The sequence below is a fragment of the Oryx dammah genome, unplaced genomic scaffold (genome assembly GCF_014754425.2).
Source record: "Oryx dammah isolate SB20612 unplaced genomic scaffold, SCBI_Odam_1.1 HiC_scaffold_17, whole genome shotgun sequence".
NCBI classification, from domain to species: domain Eukaryota; kingdom Metazoa; phylum Chordata; class Mammalia; order Artiodactyla; family Bovidae; genus Oryx; species Oryx dammah.
Genome location: NW_024070201.1, coordinates 4,988,936 through 5,001,688, shown reverse-complemented (window position 1 = coordinate 5,001,688; position 12,753 = coordinate 4,988,936). Strand labels below are relative to the sequence as shown.

The 12,753-nt window shown below is 35.6% G+C and overlaps 1 protein-coding gene across 2 annotated transcripts in view; it reads left to right on the top strand.

The window, feature by feature from the left end:
* DYNC2H1 (dynein cytoplasmic 2 heavy chain 1) overlaps positions 1-12,753 on the top strand; it is a 388,421-nt gene that overhangs the window by 45,121 nt on the left and 330,547 nt on the right. For both annotated transcript variants that reach the window (XM_040257838.1, XM_040257837.1), the window contains exons 21-26: positions 3,849-3,998; positions 4,700-4,905; positions 8,343-8,498; positions 8,588-8,702; positions 9,254-9,424; positions 10,364-10,746. In XM_040257838.1, the coding sequence (XP_040113772.1) occupies positions 3,849-3,998; positions 4,700-4,905; positions 8,343-8,498; positions 8,588-8,702; positions 9,254-9,424; positions 10,364-10,746 (1,181 nt within the window). The remainder of the gene's footprint in view (positions 1-3,848; positions 3,999-4,699; positions 4,906-8,342; positions 8,499-8,587; positions 8,703-9,253; positions 9,425-10,363; positions 10,747-12,753) is intronic.

The following is a 12,753-nucleotide window of genomic DNA, read 5'->3' as shown; positions in this document are numbered from 1 at the left end:
ATATTGTTTTCAGAAGTATTTGTGACCTTTTATGATGTAGCTTATTAGAATAAGACTAAACTTAAATAGTTCATGCTGTTACTTCCAAGGTTGTACTTTTATGATGCTTAAATATGAAGTTAGTGCTGAATTAGGAATACACACACACACACACACACACACACACACGATGGAAGAGCTCTTAATTAGAGACAAAGATAAAAAGGTGGTTAAAGATTCATAAAAACAGTATCCAGAAGGCAAGAACCTAGAATAAACAAGCCAAAATTTATAGAACATGTTATTGGTGATCTTAGTTATGTTTGGAGGAAAGAGGAGAAATAATTCAAAATAGATACAAACTTTTATTTATTCCTCTTAAGTGATAGGTTGAAAATTACAAGATAGATTAGAGGTGAGAGAAATAATATACCCTCATGGTAGAATGAATTATAAACTTTTATATGGTAGGCTTAAAGGTATAAAGAGGATTTAAAGAGAAATAAAATAGTGTACTTGTCTAGTAGAAGGAAGTAACTAAAGAAAGAATAGCATAGTGAACTGTGGCAGTTAGCTAAATTACAGAGGCATTTATTTGACAAATACTTATTATAGATTGAAGGCAGGGGGAGAAGGGGACGACAGAGGATGAGATGGTTGGGTGGCATCACCAGCTCGATGGACATGAGTCTGAGCAAGCTCTGGGAGTTGGCGATGGACAGGGAGGCCTGGTGTGCTGCAGTCCATGGGGTCAGAAAGAGTCGGACAGACTACAGATCACCTGATATATTGCAGGCTTTGTGCTAGGCACTTGTGGTTGCAGGTATGGTTGCTCTGTGTTACTGAAATCTGTATTCGTGTGTAAGTGTGTGTTGTGTTTGTGTGTGAGAGATGGAGACAGAGAGAAAGAAAGGAGCATGAAGAGCTAGATTAGTAAGAGGATGAGTGTGCCCAACTGCACAATGTTTCTCAGGGTGATGATCCTGGTGGTGATATAGATGACGTCTGTATGCACTGGGACCTGCAGGGTAAGGAGGCAACCGTTCCGAGATTTAGAGGGCAGATGGAGCAATGGATACAAAGATCTTAAGGTAGAGGACCTTGATATACTTAAGGAAATGAGATAGGTGTAAATATTGTCAAGAAACTTAGTTATCAAGAAAGCCATATTATTCAAGGAAAAAGTGGTTTGAGTGAAATTAGAGAAGTAGGCAAGGGCCAGATTATGAAGGGACTTTCAGACAATCCTAAGGAGTTCGAGTTCTTTTCTGAGAGTAGTAGAAAAATTTTAGAGGGATTTAAGCAATGAGAAGATAAATGTGGATTGCATTTTGAAGTGATTACTCTGGCTGCTTTGTGGAGAATGGATTGAAGGGAGACAATAGTAGCAGAGTTAGTAGGATACTTCAGTTGGTGTACAAAGGATGATCCAAGCTTATACCATGGTCTTCTGATGTGTTAGAAGTAGACAGGGGATTAGAGGAAAAGAAATAAACATATCTCTTAGGTTTTTGGCTTAAGCAGCTAGGAAGCTGATGGTATCATTTGCTGAGATGAAGGTGACTAGAGAGGAGTTGTTTGGGGATTGGAGGTAGCAGGGATTGACATGTCATGTAGAATGAGGAATTTGGAATTTAGAGTAAAGGTGAAGATTAGAGATAGGCATTTGGAAATCATTTTAATATTCATGATGTTTAAAGCCATGGAATTGAACTAGCTCATCTGATTGACAAACGGTAGAGTGTATAGAATCAGGTTGAGCATTTCAAAATTTAGAGTTCAAGTATAGATGGAGGCAGCAAAGGAGATTGATAATGACGTGGAATGAAAGACATGAAGCATATCATCACAAAAACTAAGGGAAATAGATGTATGTTGGGAACTACATGTGAGGCAGGGTGTGGCATGAGACAGAATAAAGAGCTAGACAGAATCCAGGTCATGTGAGCCACACGATTCTATGGACACTGAGGAGTCACTGCTGAGTTTTCAGCAGCAAGATGTTACAGAAGGGTGTTTTGGTATGTATCTCTGTTGGTTTGTGGGTAGTAGCTTTGCATGCAGATAGACTTGGAAATGGGCTTACAGGTGGCACTAATGGTAAAGAACCCTCCTGCCAATGCAGGAGACAGATATGGGTTTGATCCCTGGATTGGGAACTTCCCCTGGAGTATGAAGTGGCAACCCACTCCAGTATTCTTGCCTGGAGAATCCCATGGACAGAGCAACCTGGCAGGCTACAGTCCATGGGGTTGCAAAGAGCTGGACATGACTGAAGCAACTTGGCTCGCTTACATGCACGACACAAACTTGGAAACTTGTAATGTCTTCACAGGCTTAAGTTCTTTTCACACTGGAAATGAGAATCCTACTCTTCACGGCTTCACTGATAGCTCAGTTGGTAAAGAATCTGACTGCAATGGAGGGGACTCCAGTTCAATTCCTGGGCTGGGAAGATCCCCTGGAGGAGGGAAAGGCTACCCATTCCAGTGTTCTGGCCTGGAGAATTCCATGGACTGTAGAGTCCATGGGGTCCCAAAGAGTTGGATGCAACTTTTACTTTCTGTCTTCTCTCTCACCGGTGTTCCTAGTACAACATGGGTTCTTGGTTAATTGTTTCTCTGTTTCTCAGGAATTGTAAACTGGCCATTGAGATATATTTGATTTTATGTTGCTGTTGTCTATTATATAAGCATAATGATTTTTAAATAGCTTTCAATGGATTTTACTGCTTTGATGAGTAGCAAAAGTACAGTTATAAATTATAGGACACTATTGTTTTATGGTGCTTTAAAAGATCTAGAAGCAATTTGAGCAGTTTAACACTTATTGACCTACACCTGGACTGTTTAATGGACTGCTCATTATATACAACTCAGGGCATTTCAGGCAGAAGCTAAATACAGAAGCTTGATTCCGATTCTTCAGTTTTTCCTTTCTTTCTTTCTTTTAATTTTTTCTTTATATATATATTTTATTGAAGTATAGTACTTACAATGTTTCAGGTATACAGCAGGGTGATTCATTTATATGCATATATTATTTTTCAGATTATTTTCTATTATAGGTTATTAGAAGATATTGACTGTAGGTCCCTGTGCTATATAGTAAACCTTTGTTGTTTGTTGCAACAAAAATTGGAAAACATAAACTAAATGAAATGGTAGCACTGAATATGAAATAGAAAAAGTGAAACAAACTAGATAAAAGTAAAAGATCATCATATAGTCCAGTTGTGTTTGAACATGACTGCTCAATAGAAACATATCTGGAACTTTGGAGGAAAAAAAGCTATACCTGAGCATTTGCATTTTTCAAAAAATTTCAAGATAATTCTGATATGCATCTGGATCGTAAAAAGTGATTACAGATTTTTCTATTAAATGGTAGTTTTGGTGATATAGAATTCTATAATTTTTCTGTTTGTTGACCAATCATGATACAATCATATTAAGTGGGTAATTGCTACATAATCACAGTAGTGAAAGATGTTTCTCAGATTTCACAATCAATAGCCAGACAAAAAAGATAATTAATTGCAAACCATAAAAGTCTCCAGCATTTTCTTTGAGTGGAACCTGTATAATAAGAATGTTACTTTGAACAGGTATAGTATTGTCTTTCTATAATCATGATTTAATTTAGTTTCATATTACCACTTTTATTATCCTTTTTAACTGATGTTTGAGTGCTTTAGTTGAGTTTGCATGTAATAATATATATTAGAAACTTTACATCTAGAAATTTAACAAATTATATAAAAGCAAAAATCCTGATTTAAAAAGCAAATCATAAAACAATTTTAAATAAATGGAATCTTAATAAATTTGATAAAGTATGTTGTTTTTCACATTTTTTTTTACTTTTAGATTTTGCCCTTATTTCAAGAGGCTGAAGATAAAAACAGACTTTTACGGACTGTGGCAGGTGGAGGTGTAGAAACAATTAGTAATCTGAAAGCTAAGTGGGATAAATTTGAGTTGATGATGGAAAGTCACCAACTTATGATTAAAGACCAGGTAAGAAGCTTTCTTTGTTAAAATGAGAACAGTTTTTTCCCTTATTTACAATTTCTTGTCTTTATTCCATTATAGCTCACATTTATAAGAATTTTATATTGTTGATGGAATTGATCTCCCTCAGCCCTTCTATGTAATAAGATATTTTGTATAAGTGATGATCATGTCACAGAGTTTACCTTCACTTTATGCCATACCAGGAATATATGTGACCGTATTATCAGACTTTCTTATGAATGGTTTGTTACCTACTGTGTGTGGTGTCCTGTAAGAGTGCAGTCTGGAAGCTGTGTGCATCTATTGTGCTCATATCCTACTGACCAGAACCTAGTGTTCTGGGAGACTGGGAGATGCCCTTCTTTATTAAGCAGCTGTATAATCAGGTAGAACAACTGGATGTCACTGAGTAAACTTTTTTCATCATATTAATTAATTTTGTTGATAGTTATCACAGATGCTGTTAGTCATATGAATGGTTTTGTAATGTTGATGTTTGCAGTATATCTTTTGTTATTGTAAATTTGGTGTCTAATTTATTTTTGAGTTAATTTATTGTACTTGAAATAAATAATGAAGAAGACTCTTTAGAAAAGTTGATATTGATGTTTTTTGACCTTTAAATAGAAAATATTGGAAGTAAAAATGTGACTATAAAGTAGAAATTTACATTGAGTTAAATTATGTATACTCTTGACTTATAGATTGAAGTGATGAAAGGAAACGTCAAATCACGTCTTCAGATTTATTATCAAGAACTGGAAAAATTTAAAGCTCGTTGGGACCAACTAAAGCCTGGTGATGATGTTATTGAAACAGGCCAGCCGAATACTCTTGATAAAAGTGCAAAGTCAATAAAAGAGAAGAAAGTTGAATTTGATGATCTTGAAGTCATAAGGAAAAAGCTGCTGTATGTTTATTCTTTAAACCTGATAGTGCTCATTTTGGAAAAAAAGTTTTATGTTTATATATTAAGCTAATAATGTACCTGTATCTGTTATATTAATGTCTTTTTATAAGCTTCAGCAGGTTTAAAAATACCAGTATTAGGTGCTCATGCTTCTGTTTTCTTAGGAGTTGTTGAATAATATTAGGAAAGAGAAAAGCAAATAAAACCAAGTTTCCGGTTGGGCCTAGAAATAGAAATAATAGAAGTAATAATAGCAAATTAAATAATAATAGAAAATTAAATTTATTTAAAAGTTAAATTAAGGAGTTGGAATATATTTGCTTTATATGATCTCATTGTATTTGAAAATGGAATATATAAAATTAATGGAAAATTACTTTTAGAGCTTCTGGAAAATGAACCTAGTAAAAAGATGAAACTTAAAAACATTCATTGCTTTATGTTATAATAATATAAAATATTAAGTTTAATAATTGCATTAAATATTGTATATTAATGCATATTCATGGAATCTAGAAAAAGGGTATGCTGCTGCTGCTGCTGCTAAGTCGCTTCAGTCGTGTCCGACTCTGTGCGACTCCATAGACGGCAGCCTACCAGGCTCCCCCGTCCCTGGGATTCTCCAGGCAAGAAAAAAAGGGTATAGATGATTTTATTTGCAAAGCAGAACTAGAGACACTGATATAGAGAACAAATGTATGGACACCAAGGAGAGAAAGGGTGGAGGCTGGGATGAATTGGAAGATTGGGATTTATATATATACACTCCTGATACTATAAAATATAAAATAGATACCTAATCAGAACGTACTGTCAGTTAGTTCAGTTCAATCGCTCAGTTATGTCTGACTCTTTGTGACCCCATGGACTGCAGCATGCCAGGCCTCCCTGTCCATCACCAACCAGCTCCTGGAGTTTAATCAGACTCATGTCCATCGAGTCAGTGATGCCATCCAACCATCTCATCCTCTGTCGTCCCCTTCTCCTCCCGGCTTCAATCTTTCCCAGCATTAGTGTCTTTTCAAACGAGTCATTTCTTCACATTAAGTGGGCACAGTATTGGAGTTTCAGCTTCAGCCTCAGTCCTTCCAGTGAATACTCAGGAGTGATCTCCTTTAGGATGGACTGGTTGGATCTCCTTGCAGTCCAAAGGACTCTCAACAGTCTTCTCCAGCACCACAGTTCAAAAGCATCAATGGTCCAACTCTCACATCCATGCATGACTATTGGAAAAACCATAGCTTTGACTAGATGGACCTTTGCTGGCAAAGTTGTGTCTCTGCTTTTTTTTTTTTTTTAATTTTTAAAAAAATTTTATTTTCTTATTATTATTATTATTTTACTTTACAATATTGTCTAGCTTGGTCATCCCTGGTGGCTCAGATGGTAAAGCGTCTGCCTACAATGCAGGAGCCTGGGTTCAATCCCTGGGTCGGGAAGATCTCCTGGAGAAGGAAATGGCAACCCACTCCAGTACTCTTGCCTGGAAAATACCATGGATAGAAGAGCCTGGTGGGCTACAGTCCATGGGGTTGCAAAGAGTCCGGATACGACTGAGCGACTTCACTTTCACTTCTAGGTTGGTCATAACTTTCCTTCCAAGGAGCAAGCATCTTTTAATTTCATGGCTGCAATCACTATCTGTAGTGATTTTGGAGCCCCCCAAAAATAAAGTCTGTCACTGTTTCCCCTGTTTCTCCATCTGTTTGCCCTGAAGTGATGGGACCAGATAACATGATCTTAGTTTTCTGAATGTTGTTTTAAGCCAACTTTTTCACTCTCCTCTTTCACTTTCATCAAGAGGCTTTTTAGTTCCTCTTCACTTTTTGCCGTAAGGGTGGTGTCATGAGGTTATTGATATATCTCCCTGCAATCCTGATTCCAGCTTGTGCCTCATCCAGTTCAGCATTTCTCATGATGTACTATGCATGTAAGTTAAATAAGACAATATACAGCCTTGATGTACCCCTTTTGTGATTTGGAACCAGTCTGTTGTTCCATGTCCAGTTCTAACTGTTGCTTCTTGACCTGCATACAGATTTCTCAGGAGGCAGGTCAGGTGGTCTGGTATGCCCATCTCTTGAAGAATTTTCCACAGTTGGTTGTGATCCACACAGTCAAAGGCTTTGGCATAGTCAATAAAGCAGAAGTAGTGTGTTTTTCTGGAACTCTTGCTTTTTTGATGATCTGGTGGATGTTGGCAATTTGATGTCTGGTTCCTCTGCCTTTTCTAAATTCAGCTTTAACATCTGGAAGTTCACAGTTCACGTACTGTTGAAGCCTGGCTTGGAGAATTTCAAGCATTACTTTGCTAGCATGTGAGAAAAGTGCAATTGTGTGGTAGTTTGACCATTCTTTGGCATTGCCTTTCTTTGGGATTGGAATGAAAACTGACCTTTTCCAGTCCTGTGGCCACTGCTGAGTTTTCCAACTTTGCTGGCATATTGAGTGCAGCAGTTTCACAGCATCATCTTTTAGGATTTGAAATAGCTTCATCTGGAATTCCATCACCTCCACTAGCTTTATTCGTAGTGAACCTACAGTACAGCTCAGGAAACTGCATCAGTGCTCTGTTTTGACTGCAATGGGAAGGAAATCCAATAAAGCAGAGACATATGTATTCATATAGCTGATTTGCTTTGTTGTACAATAAAACTAACAACATTGTAAAGCAACTATAGTCCAATAAAAAGGAATTAAAATATTAAATGTTCATAAAAATTGATATAAGTTTGGTCTGTTTAGGCAAATACATCCATAAATTAATTGCTTCCATAGATGATTGGAGGCTTTAGTACCATGCTTATTAAGTGACATTACACTAATTAGGAGAGGAATATCTTTCATTCTCTGTTGGCTCAAGCAGTAAAGAATCTGCGTGTCAGTACTGGAGGTGCAGGTTCAATCTCTGGGTCAAGAAGATCACCTAGAGGAGGAAATGGCATTCTGGCCTGGGAAATACCATGGAAAGAGAAGCCTGGTGGGCTTCAGTCCATGGAGTTGCAAGAGTTGGATACAATGTAGCAACTAAACAACAACAATCTTGCATTCTAGAAACTAATTCTTTCAACCAAGAACAATGTTAATGGATATTCTTTAATCTATTCTCAGATTTATCCACAAATTTGTGTAATTCTCAACATTTGTTATATATGATCTATATTATGTATATAATATATATTGATATATTATGAATTTTACTTTGACTCCTTTGGAAAAGTGCATATTAATGAATTTAGAGGAGCCCATTGATAAGTAGTTAAAGTAAAATTCTCATGTGAAGTAGTCATAGCCTCCTACTGTCTACCTCCACTGTCATATCCACGCACACAAACACATACACAGGGAATGCAGTTAAGCTGTTAGTTTAACTTACTGACATTTAACAGTTTTTCTTTTGTAAAAATCTACTGATATTTCACTACTTGTTTCTACAGTGATGACTGCCATCATTTTGGCCTAGAAGAGCCCAACTTCTCTTTGGCATATAGCATCTCTAAGGATATTGAGAGCTGTGCACAAATTTGGGCCCTTTATGAAGAGTTTCAGCAAGGATTTCAAGAAATGGCCAATGAGGACTGGATTACTTTTCGGTTTGATTCATAAATAATATTTACATTCTGATAGTTTTTTGGTATTTTTGGGGATGTAAACTTTAAGATATTTTTCTACTATTTTACAGGACTAAGACCTATCTGTTTGAGGAATTTTTGATGAATTGGCATGACAGATTAAGAAAGGTTGAAGAACATTCAGTAATGACAGTGAAATTACAATCAGAGGTTGACAAATATAAAGTAAGATAGTTTTACTTATGCTATTGTTTAAAAATGATGTTTGCAGTGTTTGTGTATCTCTTTATTATGCAGGGATGTCACCTGGGAAGCCCAAACTGTAATTTTAGTTTATCTATTTTTAATGATTCCATTACACAAAAAAAATACAAAGTATAGAGTAAACCAGAAAAGTTACTAATATTTCTGCTTCAATATGAAATAAGTTAAAGGTAAGAAATTTATGGTTAAATTTATTATAAAGTGGAGTATTTAAAACTTAGCAATTAGGATGTGGGCCATTTAGCATATTTAGGATATAGGTCATTTTCTAAATTTATAAAAATAGAAATATTTTAGGTCATGTTTTAAAATACATCAAGTTACAAAGGGAAATTTGCATGTATCCACATCAATGTTTAATAAAAAGTATTATACAATTCTTTTTAATCATTTCAAGATTATTAAGATAATAGTTATTAAAATGTTTATACATAACTGTAATAAAATTAAATAGTAATTTGCATTTTGCTAATATATATATACATGCATATCTTTTTTTTTTTTTTAAACAGATTGCCATTCCTGTCTTGAAATATGTGAGAGGGGAGCATCTTTCTCCAGATCACTGGCTTGACCTTTTTCGTCTTCTTGGCCTTCCGAGGGGGACTAGTTTAGAGAAATTACTATTTGGTGATCTGCTTAGAGTAGCTGATACAGTTGTTGCCAAAGCTTCAGACCTTAAAGTAAGAATCATTTTTATAAATATCCCATAGATCTGACCTTTGTTAACAGATATTTTTGTTTTATATTTTATTTAAAACAGCAAGTTAAATTTCTTTCTTCGCTTAAAAATAGTGACAGTGTTCCACTATTCTTTTATTCTTTCATTAGTATATCTGAATCTATAGATGGGGCTATCGAAACAATATAAACCCCTTCCTTGAGAGAGAGAAAAAAGTCTGAAATAATATATGTCTTACTTTAAGATAGAAGTCAGCAGACACAAAGCATTTTACATGAAATACACTTATGATCATAGGGTATATTATAAATAGAAGCTCAGGGATACAAAAATGCAGAGAACTAAACAAGGAACCAATTTGCTGATCAGTTTTAGCATAGGTCTCAGGTAAATGTAAAACTTGTACAATTATGTCATAAGTAGTAGACTTTCTGTTTTGTGTTCTGCCTGTAAAAGGACTTTTGATGTTAAGTAGTTTTATTTTTCTATCTAATACATCTGTTTTCATCTTTGCTGATTACCCTGGCACATATGAAGATAATCATAAGATTATAAAGCATGACTTCTATAGGAGGTAACTCTAGATGATTGTTAATCATTTTAGATGTATTGGAACTTCCAGTTAAGTTACCAAAAAAAATTGCTGAGTTCTGCAAAATTTAAATATTTTTGAGGTTTGGTTTGCAATGGATGTTTTAAATTTTTTTTACAAGTAAAAGCATAGGGCAGAACTTTGTATATATTTTGACTATGTGAACCAGACATCCCTTTATATTTTAGCCAGTAATTCTTTGGATTGCATCTAAAATATATCCACTTACCTTTTTTTTTTTTGCTTTACAGTGAAAAGTCAAGTAAAAATATACTTTCTTATAAAATAGATATAGCTTACCTATTTTGTATGTTGAAATAATAAATATGGATATTTTGTTTTAAATAGGATTTAAATAGTCGGGCACAAGGTGAAGTTACAATCAGAGAAGCTTTACGTGAACTTGATCTGTGGGGAGTTGGAGCAGTATTTACATTGGTTGATTATGAAGACAGCCAAAGTCGAACCATCAAGCTGATTAAAGACTGGAAAGATATAGTAAATCAAGTTGGAGATAACAGATGCCTTCTTCAATCCTTAAAGGATTCCCCTTATTATAAAGGGTTTGAAGATAAAGTGTCAATTTGGGAAAGAAAACTTGCAGAGTTAGATGAATATCTACAGAATTTAAACCACATTCAGAGAAAGTGGGTATATTTGGAACCCATTTTTGGCCATGGAGCATTGCCAAAAGAACAGACACGCTTCAACAGAGTTGATGAAGATTTTAGGTCAGTACTCTACATAAAAAAGAGGACACATACGATGAGTTTTTATTCATATTGTGAGGTACTTAATCCAAGCTAATTACTTTTTACATTGTTAGTATTATCTGTGTCCTCAACTTTTTTTTTTTTCTTGGTTCCTTTTGAGAAACTATTTTCTCTCATTGAGTCATTTACTTCTTGAATAATTTTGATGTGGTGTCTGTTTTACCACTTTACCTCAGAGGTTAAAGCGTCTGCCTCCAATGCGGGAGACCCGAGTTCGATCCCTGGGTTGGGAAGATCCCCTGGAGAAGGAAATGGCAATCCACTCCAGTATTCTTGCCTGGAGAATCCCACAGACAGAGAAGCCTAGTAGGTTACAGTCCACGGGGTCGCAAAGAGTCGGACACGACTGAGCAACTTCACCTTCCTTCACCTATATTAATATTATATATGTGTGTGTGTGTGTGTGTGTGTAGTCGCTCAGTCATGTCTGACTGTGACCCCATGGACTGTAGCTAACTAGACTTCTCTGTCCATGGAATTCTCTAGGCAAGAATACTGGAGTTGGTTGCTATTTCCTTCTCCAGGGGATCTTCCTGACCCAGGGATCGAACCTGGGTCTCCCATATTGCAGGCAGATCCTTAACTGTCAGCCACAAGAGAAGTCTAATGTTGTATAGGTAATATTATTATCTATATAATATTAATATTGGGGATTCTGAAGTGGCTCAGCGGTAAAGAATCCACCTGCCAAAGCAAGAGATGCAGGTTTGATCCCTGGGTCAGGAAGATTCCCTGGAGAAGGAAATGGCAATCCACTCCAGTATTCTTGCCTGAAAAATCCTATGGACAGAGGAGCCTGGTGGACTGTGGTCCATGGGGTCACAAAAGACTCAGACACAACTGAGGGACTAAACAACAACAATATGAATATTATTATAATAATATTACTGTATTATTATAGCAATAGTAAAATTACTAATATACACGTCCTAAAATTGCCACTTTCCCACTGTAAATCTGATGGACATTTTTTTTACTTTATCTCTGACTAGTATCTAATAGAGTTGAGCATTTCTTCCTTCTTAGAAAGTCTATTCCTTTGGCTTCTGTGATCCTGTCCTGTTTGGTTTTCTGCCTGACTATCTGGTTCTCCTCCTGGTTCCTAGTCCTCAGCTCTGTCTAAATATTTAGATGCAGACATTCTCCAGGTTTCTGCCTGTAGGTTTTCTCACTCCATATTCTCTGTTTAATGAGCTGAACTTCTTTCAGAATCCATTCTCATCTAGTTGCTGAGGTCTTCTCAACTTGTTTATTGAGCCTGTCTTTCTTTTCTGATCTCCAAATATATTAAATATCCTCAACATGTCAAAATTAAATTCATAACTTTATTTCACATCCCTTTCCCACAAGTATTTTCTCTGTCATTTCTTTCCCAATAAATGGTACCACCTAACTGCTGAAAGCAGAAGCATAATGGATATCTTTGACCCCTCTCTCCATTTCCAAGTCCACTGTTACCAGATTTTGTTGATTGTAACATACTTATCTATTGTATTACATCTTTTATATCTCCACTTCTTTGGTTTTATTCTAAAGTATTCTAAACTTTTCAGACTACTGCATAATCTTTTGACTTGTTCTCTTCTTTTCCAATAAGTTTTTCACACAGAAGCCAGAGTAATCTTAAAAAAATAGTTGCATTACTTGTTTCCTTTATTAAGTAAAACTTTAAAATGGTTTTCTATTGCTCTAAGGATAAACATATCTGAGGATCTACTCCTATCCCATTTCTCTAAAATACTGAGCTCTTTCTCATGATCTTTGCCAGAAACTGCTTCCCTCCTACTCATTGCCTTTTTCTTTATTACTTAAATCTCAGCTTAAATTACTTTCTCAGATAAGTCATAGGTTAAGGGTTTTCCCATTAACCACTTTAACAAGTTTTTGTACTTTGCTTTCTTAGCATTTATCTTAACTTTACTTGAATATTTGGAGAAATTATTTAATCTCTTTATCTGTCACTGG